Source organism: Canariomyces notabilis, assembly GCF_033297395.1.
Source record: "Canariomyces notabilis strain CBS 508.74 unplaced genomic scaffold N656scaffold_1, whole genome shotgun sequence".
NCBI classification, from domain to species: domain Eukaryota; kingdom Fungi; phylum Ascomycota; class Sordariomycetes; order Sordariales; family Chaetomiaceae; genus Canariomyces; species Canariomyces notabilis.
In genome coordinates, this window is record NW_027041823.1 from 32283 (window position 1) to 45877 (window position 13595).

The 13595-nt window shown below is 52.9% G+C and overlaps 2 protein-coding genes across 2 annotated transcripts; both read left to right on the plus strand.

Moving 5' to 3' along the window:
- Positions 1-652: 652 nt before the first annotated feature.
- N656DRAFT_698898 (uncharacterized protein) lies at positions 653-2222 on the plus strand (the record flags this gene model as incomplete). Its single annotated transcript, XM_064810745.1, has 4 exons — positions 653-948; positions 1169-1355; positions 1413-1557; positions 1633-2222. Coding segments are annotated over 4 exons (1218 nt in total), but the record flags the coding sequence as incomplete, so codon positions are not given.
- Positions 2223-5195: 2973 nt separating this feature from the next.
- N656DRAFT_405 (uncharacterized protein) lies at positions 5196-7671 on the plus strand. Its single transcript, XM_064809549.1, has one exon. The coding sequence runs from the start codon at positions 5353-5355 to the stop codon at positions 7645-7647; it is 2295 nt and encodes a 764-aa protein (XP_064674503.1). The 5' UTR covers positions 5196-5352; the 3' UTR covers positions 7648-7671.
- Positions 7672-13595: the final 5924 nt, after the last annotated feature.

Consider the following 13595-nt stretch of genomic DNA (forward strand, 5'->3'; position numbering starts at 1 on the left):
AGCTCCCAACTCTCAAAATGGCTGGGCGCATTCCCCAGGGAGGAGCGGGCATGGGAGGCTGGGCAAGAGCCCCCCGCGGACGGGGCAATCAGGGTCGCTCGCGCGGAGAGAAAATTGGGTCCGCTAAACCACTTTGGACAGCAATAAACAATGGATTCTCCACTCATGTAAACAGACAGCTCGGGAAGCTTGGAGCTCCTGCCACACGCATTTCTGTCTGATGTCTGGCGACTGCCAATCAAGACCCGGCTGTGGCCTGCCCACACGGCGATTCGCACGATCCCATTGGGCTTTGCTTGCATCGTTGCAAGGTCGTTGGGGTCCCCCGCCAACCAGCACCATGGCCGGAAGCGCTCCGCCCAATGCGTATTTGAACGGCCCTCGCAGCTGAGGGCTCCCCGTTCCTGTCCCTGATCTTTTCTCCTCATCCTGTCACCGCATCGCCCTCTGTCCACTCATAGGCAACCACACTTCTCTTTTCCCTTGTTGGAATTCGATTGAAACCGAGTAAAAGAAGACGGGTCCATCCATAGACCGCCTTCTCCTCTCTTTTCTTTCGACTTCTTTCTAGGAAAAGAAGCAAGAGGGATCTTCTTGTCTTCCTTTCGTCTCATCGGAAGGACGAGGAGAAGACTGCCTCTCTGCGCCGTAAAAGGTCGCCAACCTGGACTTTGAAGCCCGCGTCCCGGTCCCTTTCAGCGTCTTCCCGTCATCATACAGGGAGTCTGAAATCGCAACCCAAACCCACCGACACGAAGAGTTAGAGATCAAGCTCCCCCAGCACGCCGGACGGGAAGGTCAACACTCTTCTTTCCAAGCCCAAGCACATCTTCCTCCACGTGGAGAGGGTCGCTTCAGAGAAGAAGAGGTCCGCATCACTCGTGAAGAGGAACATCACCGCCGTCCCGGCACCCACGCAGAGTTCACCTACCGTGAAGAGCATCGCAGGTAAGCTTTGTTTGTTTTTGCTCGGCTATGTATCCCCCTTCTCCGCCTTTTGCGCTCTGTTTCTTTTTTTCGCTTGCGTTCCCCTAGCTTGGATCCGCCTTCACCCCTGCAGACCGGGGGGAGCTCAAGGCTCCGCCAAGGCGGTCTAGGGTAGAGCTTGCTGCCGCCATAAGAAAGGCTGTTCTCTCTCTTACTAACGCGTTTCTCGCTTTTCCGCCAGACCTCAATCTACCTACACCGAATCTCGCATTGAGATTGACGCTCAACACCGCCCCTACGGCTCCGCCATTGACGTTGCTGAGAGCGAGTACCGCTCCCGGGTCCAGCCTAACTATCGCAAGGAGGTCCACGTAACTGGCACCACCGTCGATCCCCCTTCCTACCGTCCCACCTACAAGGCTAGCACTGTCGTGGACGACGTCACCGTCGACGGCCAGAAGTTTGTCCCTTCGTACAGGAAGGAGGTTCACGTCACGGGTTCTACTGTCGACCCACCTGCTCCTCGCTCCGTCTACCACAAGGACGTGAAGATCACCGAAGAGACCGTAGAGTATCCCCGTTCCACCGCTCCAAGCCAAAAATCCAAGATGGGTTACTACGACGAGGACGGTAAGCATGATTCCCTTCCAGTCCCGGGCGCCTGAAGTAGCCCCCGACACACAAGTGTGCTCACGCCAAACTCAGGCCACTATCACTCTTTCCGTCAGGGATTGCACAAGTTGGCTGACCGTATCGTGCATCCTGAAGGCCATGAGCGCGTTGAGGTTACCGAGGTCCGTGAGACCCGTCGCCCCCGCGAGCCGGCCGCGCCAGCGGATGCCTCGTACGCGCCCAACACGGTGACCATTCCCTGCCACCACATCCGGCTGGGCGACATCCTCATCCTCCAGGGCCGCCCGTGCCAGGTCATCCGCATCTCGACCTCGGCTGCCACTGGCCAGCACCGGTATCTCGGCGTCGACCTCTTCACCAAGCAGCTTCATGAGGAGTCGTCGTTCGTCTCGAACCCGGCGCCCAGCGTGGTCGTTCAGACCATGCTCGGCCCGGTCTTCAAGCAGTACCGCGTCCTGGACATGCAGGATGGCACTATCGTCGCCATGACTGAGACGGGCGATGTCAAGCAGAACCTGCCTGTCATTGACCAGAGCAATCTGTGGAACCGTCTGAAGAAGGCTTTTGAGACTGGCCGCGGCAGTGTTCGCGTCCTGGTCGTCACTGACCATGGCCGCGAGATGGCCGTTGATATGAAGGTTGTCCATGGCTCCCGCCTCTAAACGGATGCTTCGTGCTGCTCGAGCATCAACCCTGCATGTATCTGGTCTGCAATCGGGTGTATCTAGGCATTTTCTGTTTATCATTGCAAGATTGGTCAAAACTCGGCTGGGTAGGGGTCACGACCCGGCGTAGGATGCTTGGGTACGTACGGGATTTCATGTCGGTAGACACTGTATATGATGGATGATCTGTAATGGATGGATGATTCTTCGGTACACTATACGCTTATCCCTGCTTCTCGACCCATGTTGAGGATATTTGTGTGACGTGTAGGATACATACCATAGAGTCCAAGTTTGTGTTTGACTTTCACGGCTGGTAGTCTTTGGAAATAATTACTCGGTAAGTCACCTTCTAGGTCATGCCATCCCTTGCCATGCTCTGTGATCCAACATGTAGATGTTTCTAATAAGACCGGGTTCTATTGCCATCATCCCCTGAAGGCAAAATCATGCTCAGCCTGGATATCCGGCCAGAGAGGCGCGGTTGGGAGCTTGATCTCCTTCCCAGCTTTGGATTGTTCTCCAATGGAAGTTGTAGATATTAACAAGTTGCTATTTTTGGCTCTACTCTTGCAAGGTGATCCAGCCGGCTTGCTCCTCCTTGCTAGTGAGGTCGGCTTGAGTCCGAGTGGCGTTCGTTGATCAAGCGGGAGTGGGCACAGTGGCACAAATACGGCAGCGGTGGAGTCGGGACGAGGTCCGGCCGGAACGGCCTGGGCCGTAAAGCCGTTTTGTGAAGGCCTCAGCGGCGAGCAACTAGCCTAATCCACCTGCTGGCTCCGGCATAACTTACCTATTGGCAGCATGCATATTTTATTCAGCGGGCAAGGCTTTGGAAATTGCAACTGCAAGGTCAAGCTAAGGAATGTAGGTGTGTTGCTGGTGTGTGCTCCCTGTGAAGAGTGGAGATCACATCCGTGTCGATCCCGCCCACACCAATTTCCTCGCCAAGTCTCCTTGCATTTGGAAAAGCGAGGAGAGCGACCACTACTGCAGAGTTCCACGTGAGGATAGGGATGAAGCGAGCGCTTTTCATTGTACTTCATTCTTCTCATCCAGGCTCCGAACCAATCGGTGGTAACGTCCGGCCTTCATGTGGGGACGGCGACCGAGGCTGAGAACCATCTTGGAGGTTGGGTTTCTGCCCGTCGGTGCCCAAGCCCAAGATATGCCGCTCCGTGCTACCCTACGATACTCGCTTGGCCGGCTCGGCCGGCTATCGAGAGGACAGATCTGGGTAACGTTGGAATCAAAACAACAGTCAAAGGGATCCTTGTAAGATGAGCTTCAGCAAGATTGGGAAATCGGTCACCAGACCCTTAGTCACCCAGCGGAATTTTTAGCCTTGGTGTGGATGACATGATCTCGGAAACGAAAAGAAGCGACAACTTGGCTGATCAATCCTTCAAGGGCATACAATACATTGTTTGACTCGCCACTCGTCTTGATTGAACATGGGAGACATGGTTGGAAATCCACGTTTGTGTGACGGGCATAGGTGGTTCGCGAGGCAGTGAAGCAAGGCGTGACCAATTTAGACAAGGCGTGGCTTCGTGTTTGCCCATCAGCAACGACAACCCTGGAGGAACCGCTTTTGCCGTCATTCTGAACACCTAATGGTCTTCATGCGGATTTTCATGCACATACAGTAATTCCAGTGTTCACGTACACTGACTCTAGGTATGCCACTCTGTTGACGGTGGGAAGATGATGAATGATGATCTGTACACTAGACGGGAACCTCGTAAGGCACTGGTGAACATTGTTGACATCTTTGGCAGCGTTGCGTTTTATCAAGTCTCTGGGTGACGTGATGCGAGGAGGGGTCTTGCTCGAGTACCTAAGGTACCTAAGTAATCCCCGCCACGAGACCCCCATCGAGAGTTCCAGGTCGCAACCTGGCTTGAGCCTGGGCATTCTTTTATCACTGGTTTCAGTTGTGTACTGTACCGTTTTAGCGGATCCAGACGTCATGCACCACTTCACGGTCTGCTGTGGCCATGGGATGGGCACACAAAGAGCTTACCTCTCTCCGAAGGCCCGGCCCGATAAACAAAGTCCTGGTACACAAAGAGTATTGTGTAGGGCAGAGTCGCTGAAGTGGTGTTGACTTACACAGCGCAGGGGAACGGCAGCATTGAACCTTCAGGTACCTAGCTCCACCTCAGTTACCTAAGTTACCTCAAGTGGAACGTACGCACAAGGATAAGCGCCGGGCGACCTGGAAAGACAAAGCTCTGATACCTGAGGCTACCTACCGGTATTCCTGGCGTGCAAATACGGAATTAGGAATTCGCTACTTTTCATCACCAACACCACAGGTGGGTGATCCACAGAGTGGACATTCGCGACGATCGGACGAACGAGCTTGGGCTGACGGGCACGCCTCATCCCCACTTTAAAGATGTCTGAATCTTCTCAAATGTTCCTCGAAATGATAAATATTGCCAGACTGCAAAGTGTCTGTCCATAAACTGGCTCGCATTCCGATGCTGTGAATGGGTCCTGACGCTCCAGTGACTCAAAATTAATTACCCCGCCGACTTGCCCGCTTCCCTCCGGGGACTCGTTGGACTCGTGGCCGTCTCTGCGACCCAGCGGCACTGAGCTGAGGGCCAACTGGCCGTTATCTTCCTTCACCGTCCTCTCGTCTTCTCTCGCCGATCCAATCGCCGTTGGAATCGTCCTTGGTTGGCTTGCTCTTGGAAAAGTTGCTTGAGCAAACCTGTGGAAATCGAAGCCCCCGGCGCATACCTTGCATCAAAGGGGACAGACAAAAGCTTACGGTCTTCCTGCCCCGCCATCATCATCATTGAACCCCACCTCGCCCACTCCTGTGCGCTGCGCCCCCGACATACCTACACACCCAAGCATACACAGCCTGCAAAAGACGCTCACTCAACCGCAGACCACCTTTCCGAGAAAGAGCTGAACAAAATTCAGGGACACCGCTCTCCTCGTGAACTGGCCACCGCCTTTTCCCAGTGTCAACCACAGCACCGAATCGTCGAGCGGTGAGCCGACATTTAGGTATCTGTCTTCGCCAGGAAAATCGCATTCAGCCGCCATCGTCACGCTGACCTTTGAGAAAGCCATTCGGACAGGTGGGATCCTGCCGCACCTAGCAATGGCCGACCCCGCTCGGTACCTGTACTCAGGCACGACTGGGAGGCGGTCGCCGCCTCTTTACAATCCCGCGCGGGCTTCTATGCCCGTCACGGCTAGCGGTTATGATCCTCTCTACGCCGGAGACATTCATGCCATGTCAGCATCCCACCACGAGGACCTAGTCTCCCGACCAGCCGACGAGTACCGCACCAGTGCCGTACCTGTCAGCGCAACTACGTACACCGTGCGCAAAGAGCCGCTGTCGAGGAGCACCAGCGTCAACGACGGCACTCGCCAGCACCGAGTCGTTGAACCGCCGTCCAAGCGGCCCATCATAATCACCACCAAGCATACTTCCTCGGGTCCCAGGTCGGGAAGCCCGTCGCGTGACCCCTACCGGTCAAGTGATGAATACTACACCCTCCCGGCATCCTCTGTCTCGAGGAGCCGAGCCGCCGGCCAGGGCCCTTCGAACTCGAATATGGAAGACGAAGAATACCGGCGTCTGAGGGAGAGAACTACCCGGGGCGGCGATCCATACCGACGCCCAGGGCCATTGTACCCTCACCGCGGCAACACGCTGGATTTTGAAGACGACGGGTATGAGTACACAAAACCAAGTGACTTGGCCAGATATGACCTCGACCACGACCGGCCGCGGAGGAACCGTCGGGAGAGTCTTGACCGCTATGATCGATACTATCGTCCGACTGTCAGCATTTCAACGGACCTAACCCGGCCGTATTATGAGCAGAGAGAACGGCGACCCCGGGGCCCGCCCCCGACAACGTGGGGCCTGGACAAGGTAAATAGAGCCGCCGCCGGTGGAATCTACGACGGTGCTGGCATTCCAATTCCCCTTCCTCCATCGGTACCTCTGGCACCGGATGCCAGGCGATCAGGCCCTGGCAGCCCTACGGTCGATCACCGGGCCGCCTCCCACGCACGGCCGCTTTCCCTGATTCAAGACAACGGGGGACGGACTGGTCACCACGACGATTACTACCGAGATGACGATTTGCCTCCCCGGGACTATCGTGATCGCGACTACGGTTACTTTCAGGACGATAGCGTCGGCATCCGCGGCTTTGGCATCCGCGTGAACTCAATGGACCCTGAGGAACATCGCCTGCCCCACGACAGGCATTATCGAAGTGATCGTCATGATTACTGGGATGATCGAAAAGCCTACGCCGATCGTGAATTACGAAGGTTGTCTGATGAAGACCTGCAAATTGTCAGACATGAATATGATGATCGGGATCACAGGCGCCACCGCGATCACGATCACGATGACGAGGCGCCTCCCAAGAGAAATACCAAGCCCCTTTCCGATGATGAACGCGATAGCAAAACAGATAAAGTCCGCGATAAAGTTAGTGCTGGACTTGGCATCGCTGCAGCTACTGTTGGCCTCAAGTCCGCCTTGAAGCGCCCGGACAAGGACAAGGAAGACGCCTCTCCGTCGAGAAGGCGTGAGGATGAAGAAAGCAGTCACCACAAGCGTGATGAAAGCGAGTCCCGACTCAGAGCTGCCCGGAAGGAGCCGATGCTCGGTGACGAAGACTATGAGATTGTTGAACACCCAAGCGAAAAGCCGCGAAAAGGGACAGAGCCTGAGCCTGGCCCCAGCGGTAAGAAGAGAGAGGATCATGTAGCCCCCCCGCCCCGGGACCACTCCTCATCTGGAGACGAAGGGAAGACCAAGATTCGCCGTCGACAGCGGGCTTCCACCTTTGACCCCAATGACACTGCCGGGCTAGCCGCGCTGAAGGCGCAGCTGGCTGCTACCGAAGGAAAAGAGAAGACTCCCAAAAACGACGTAGCCTCGCCCAAGGAGCCGTCTCCAGATCGCAGATCCTCTCCTGGCGGGAAGGATGATGACAATGCGAATTCTTCGGCCCTAGTCGTTAAGGAGGACCGTGACCCAAGCCCGCCGTCGCGTGACGAAAGGCAGGTCCGGGTTGTGCCTCCCCCGAACGAACCGGCCGAGAAGAAGCCGCTCAAAGGTATCCTGAAGCCGCCAAAGCCACAGTTCCCTGAAGAGCCAAACCCTGTCCGCGAGGGTGTTGCACCCCACAAGGACGACAAGACCAAGGCGAATGTGCCCCCTGGAGCTAGATGGACCAAGATCAGCCGCAAGATGGTCAACCCTGAGGCACTCACCATCGGGAAAGAACGCTTCGAGGTGCGCGATGACTTTGTCATTGTACTGAGAGTGCTGAGCAAGGAGGAAATTCAGGCTTATGCTACCGCGACCCAACAATTGAGAGGTAGGTCCCCCCACTCCGTACCATCCGAGTTGTGGTCCTAGATCAAGGGCCATATGGAGAGGGCCAGACGCTAAACTACACAAATTTTGTTACAGAGCGCCGAAGGAAAGAGTATGAGCGCGAGATGCGTGAGGCGGAGAAGGAGAAGGAGAAGGAGAAGGAGAAGGATGATGACGACCGCGGCGGCGGTGACGAGGATGAGAAGAAGAGGGGCCATCGTGATCGTCACCACCGGCGGGATAGGGACGACACCAAGGATCGGGAGAAGGACAAGGACAGACACAGCCGCCGCCATCGGCATGATTCGGATGACGACCGTGACTACTATGATGATGGTGATGTCGTCCACGAGTCGAGGTCTTCGCGGCCGGCTGAGTATCATGGCCATACCGGCCACCACAGGTCCTACCGTGACTGAAGAGACACCTATCGTGATGGGGTGAGGATTCGGTCATGATGAGAGAGGTGTGTTGAACGTTCAAGCGTTTGATCTTGGGTCTGTTTTGTGCGAGGGATGTCTGCTGGTTTAGATTACATATATGGCGTGTGCGTGCAAAGGCAAGCGAGCGAGATCACTGGTGTTACGAGTTGGAGATTCAATGGCATGGAGCGAATGGTTGCTTCATTTTTGGATATCTGGACTGCCGGGGTTCACAGGAGTACTGCTGATAATGGCCTTTGGGGTGGAATACACTATACGGGAAGCATTACACAATGAAAAGCAATTTGCATTTGACCGGTTCTGGTTTGAGTGATTGTGTCTCTAGCTGGCCAGCATCGTCCTTATTGTCCTGTGTACTGTACCTGTATTCTCCTATAGACGGGTTTTGAGTAGCTGATGTCTTGAAAGGAGTTCGGGACGTGAGCAGATCATATATCCGTGGTCCGGAAAGGCCGTTGGTGTGACTGCTAGGCTGTTAGCTGGGAATTAGAGAACGACGACAGCCATATGACCCAACTTCCATCCATGGTGACTGGCCAGTATCACCATTATTCTTCTAGAAAAGCTGAGGCGGTAACTAGTTAAAATTTCTAAGCAGCCAGACAGCTCGGCACGAAGGCAGGCGAGTACCCGGTCCCCAAATTCTTCTCTTATAGATGGGTAGATGGTTGAGGTATCCGTCAGGTATTATCGTCAACATCAGAGTCTTGAGCAGACCGTTGAAGGCTTCCCATTCTATTGATGCCATTTTCATCTCTCTTCTACGTAACTGAAGACCTTCTACTTCGGTCTCATGGATCCTAAGCCTTGAGCGATTGGCTCATTAACTGCTAGGCGTGTGCTTATTGCATTGGACTCTGCCTTGGTTGCCTCTTGATACCCCTCTCTTCCAACAGCACATCCCCTGGGTGACTCGGGATTGGACTTGGAACCTTCAGACTCCCCTGGGGATGCCTTGAGAAGGATGAGGTTGTCTGGAACCAATTTCTCGTCAAATAAACCAGTATACGGAGCTTCCGAGTCTACTCCGTAGGACGAGCTCTGTTGAGAGCAAATGCTCAACTTCTAGAGCTGAACGCGTCCCTGTCTGGATTTGGCAAAGTCTAGTGTGATGGACGACTCATCGGGGTTCCAGATTAATAATAGTAGCGTTCGGATCTCGCTGTTAATTATTATAAAGCATCGTGTCTGAGCAATCAACTCCTCGACAATCGACATTGGTGAGCACAGACGACATAATTAACGTTAGCTCCAAAAAGGAAGCCGGGCAGTGCCAGCCTCGCCAGCATAGTCACCGACCCCTGCTTTCTCGCGGTCAACTCCCGAGGTGAGCCCAGGAGGGAGGAGGGTATGTACATGTACATACGACGAGTGTACAAAAACAAGCCTCTTGCGACCCCCATGGACGAACCCGGTGAAGCGAGAGCTTCCCCGACCAGCCTGCGTGAACCCTGGCTGGCCAACCACGCAAACAAACGTTGCATGATACACAAAATCTATTCCCGTAGTATCAAAACGCTATATCCGTAGTACAGTTTGTACAGTACATACACTTGAAGCTCAGTCATTGAGGCTGCAAATTCAACAGCAATGCCAAGTTCACTCTCATCAATAGATAGACACTTACAATACCCCCTAAATGGCCTGGAGTTATCTTTAAAGCTATCCCAACGATGTTGCTCCCTTTGTTAAGTGAGGCTGGCCGGTTGAACCGCGAGTGGGATAGTGGGGAGAGTAAGTATAGCTTATATAAGCACCTACATCTTTAATATCACCCCAACTACAAGATATAATACAAGTCCTTACGCTACAGATATTATAAGAAAACTATCTCGGGGCTGTCTTTCACCTGTTTGACATTGTCCTGTAGCTTGCTTTTCTGTTCTGCGAAGAGGTGGGGAGAGTGGGCGTGCTTAAAGGTACGAATTGTACTACGGATATAGCTTTTTCGTACTACGGGAATAGATTTTTTTTTGGCATGATAGGATCTCAACAAACAGGCAGGGCGGCCTTTGCGCTTCTTCTCCCAGCTCAACTGACACGTTTTGAGGTACTGATACCACAATCCCTTTAACTGTGCAATTGGACACTTCGGTGGCAAAACGCGTAACTGGCCAATTGGGAGCTTTTCCGTCTGCCAAGACGTAAATCTATACAGCTTACTACTTCGTCAGTAAGATCTTTAATGGCGCACAGCTGAAAATTGGAGGGAACGCGGTGACACACGGAGCCTGAAAAGTCCCACCAAGTATCTATGGGGCGCCAAAAAAAGTGTCCAATTGCACAGTAAAGGGATACATAGATGGAAGCCTGGCACTTTACTGGTTTATCAATACGAAGCGAGAATATCGAGAGATACGTCCATGACTTAGTTACTGTATTATATATTCCCCGTCGGCCTCTCCGGAACTCAGCCGGGCGGCACAGCAAAACGTTCAATGTTGGTGCCCAGGCATGCCAGGGGAGGATCGTGCGTGGGAGAGCAAGCGGAAGGTTTTGACGAAGTATTATACCGTACTACAGTACCGGTAATTCAGCATCAGATGACATTGCAGCGGATGAAGGTGTAATTGAGATTTGTTTTTGTCTTGTCATTGAGACTGCTGGGCGTACTGTATACCCCAGGTACGTTGAATTCATGGTATCTCCATGGCTGTCTCCTACTGAACAGTACCCCCAGTTTTCCTCAGATCCAGGACGCACAGATGAGCTGGAAGTGTAGTCGTGATAAGTATGAGTGGTGATGACAACTGCCGGACGATGGGCCAGGAGATCCAAACGGCTGAAACGGGGCATTCAGCTACATATCATATACACGTCACACCGAGCGCTTCTCATTTTGCCTACACTACACAGGCTTCATTGGCGACAGTGATAAGTGGTGAGAGCTTTGATAATCGACGTTGCCGAGCAAGAACTGAGTAGACAAGTGAAGTCATCATGACCATCCCTTTCACCAAATGTTACCGGAACAAAACACAAAACTGGCAACGTCTTCTCTAAGAGGTACGGATGCTGATGATGGAAGAATACTGGCAGGAAAAGGAGAGAGGGAGCAGCGGTGTGTTTAATGTCTGAAACGTCATATGATGTGTTTTAAAACTTTCCTCTACCGTCCCACAAGGGGTTTGTTTCAGAGACAACATCGAAGGTGATCTTGGTTCAAGAGGAAGTGACGAGTCTGAATGTCGGCTTTGTTGACTTGTGGTAATCGGGTTCCAGCACCGAGGTAGGAACAGTACAAACGGGATCGTGGACATTTGGACGTGTCTTGCCTCTGTTCCCGCTTGGAATGCCGGCGAACAGCTCTTGTTCTAGTCAGGTGTAGTGCAGATTGATGGAGCGAGCATTGAGCCGAGATCCGTGTGTACTAGTAGCTCAGTCGGGTGTTGAGCATCCCTCGACGGACCCTTCAGATAACGATAGAGTCGGCCGCATCGGTCAAGGGCTCGTGACACTGTCTGGTGGTTCTAAGCCAGACGCGTTCTTTGGTTGATACTAGTACAGTATACTGAGGCTTTGCGAAAGAAACTTGTGATGATTTTGAGCTGACTTCAGGTCCGAGTTGATCTTGTAAATTGTTGATGTCCTTTGTTTCAAACACCCAAGGTAAGCTGTGTCGCGATTCTCTTTGAGTTTGGACGGTTTCAAGCTCCAAAGGGTGATCCGATGTTGTCGTCCATCAACGACGTCGCACGCGACGTCTTGGCGGCCACGGGTGACCTTCAGCTCATCGCGTCTCCGAGGGTTGGTAAGCGCGTCCAAAGTATCGTCACATCAGGCACCCCCGGCTTTCCTACAACCCCAGTTCAGCCAGGTTGCAGGAGCGCTGGGGGTGGCCGGGATGAGGGTTCATTCCTGGTTGCGCTGTAGTTACACAACGTCATTACCGGTACTGTAAACCGCAGGGGACTCGTGTTGTGCAACGCACAATCTCACACACTCTTCTTCCCCTCGTCGTCAACGACCAGGCTTCTTGATGGCCCTGGTCTATCCATAAGGCTGGATACCTACCTCACCAAAAGCCTGGGGAATCCATGAGGCTGCTGCTGCCACATGCAGGACGCATACCACTTGCGACATCTGCGCCAACTGATGAATGAACGGCTTTGGGCCTCTCCCTTACTGTGGACGGAGCACTGCGACTGGCGTCCCTCTGCGAACACCGTCCTTGGCAGGGGTTGATGTGTGATGATCATGAGACGTCCGCGAATTATTACCTACAAAATTGCAGTCAACAATACAGTTCTTCATATTGATGATTTACCCGGGACTAACACGTCGCTTTTATTACTTCGTGTACGCTAAATCCCGCAAATTGATAGCGAGGTCAACGAAGTGAGTACTTCGTACCTCAATATGTATTAAGGGAACTGTGGATCGGACACACTGACGCTTGTGCTGTGCAATTTGGAATGAGTCGAATGCGCGCTCCTAATTATCATAACGCAGTTTTTGGTGCAGGGTTTCTGATGTGAAAATTCGGGGTACACGCCGCAACAGGAACTCCTGCTCCAGCTTTGGCGCACGATTTCCCCCATTGCAATGCGCAAGATCGACACGAAACGTCTCGATCGACCACGCCAAAATCTCATTTCACGATAGCTGAAGACGTTAGTGCGTTTGTAGTGTACTGTAGTGTACTGTACACTACATGATTGTTCTTACATTACATATGCTACTAATTCGCTATTGGGTCCATCAGTGTGTGCATACCGGGGATCGCCTCCGGTGGGAAGGATCAATGCAGTGACAAGGCATGTATGGAGTACGGAGGTATACTAGTGTATTTGCATGGGTGGCACTCGCAGGGGAAGGTGGGAGCAACACAACCTCCCACATCTTGCGGAAAAGGATGCAGTGCCTAACGTTCGCGTCAGGTGTTCGCCTTTATAACTCCCGTTGGCTGCAGATGGTACGAAGGTACCGTAAACCGAGACCGGATGATGGCCAATAGACAGAGTTACTTGAGAAGTTTGCTGCAACCCAACACCTTCTTAGTATCCGCGAAATTAGTAAGGTCATGGACTATGTATATACCTACTTACTTACCTAGAGCCAGCCATAGCGGCCTTTAGGTACAGTACCTCGTCGTGTATTGCAGTCTACGTAAGCCGTCATAACTAACGTGAATTGGGATAATGTGCCAGGATGATTCAGGGGTTTTGGCTTTTGGCAGCCCATGACCCTAAAAGAGATCGCGGATCGATATTCGACCCGGCGTGACAGGAACAGGGGAAACGTCTTCACATCGCCCCCTTGTCTTATGTATCTTACATATGAAATACAAAGCTAGGTGAGGTAAGTAACAAGGGGTGTATATTATGCCAGTATCTGGATTGTCCTTTATATTACTCCGTACATTCTGCAGGACTGGAATCCACATTAGCGCCTGAAGCTGGCCGACTTCCGATTGACAAATGCAAAGAGATGCCTTGTGTAGCAAAGGGCGGACGCGAAGTATCATTGAGCCACTGTCGAGAGTTTAGTGTATGTACGGCGGAAGTCCTCCGGCAGAGGTCGGATGATAGGTGGATTGGCTATGGA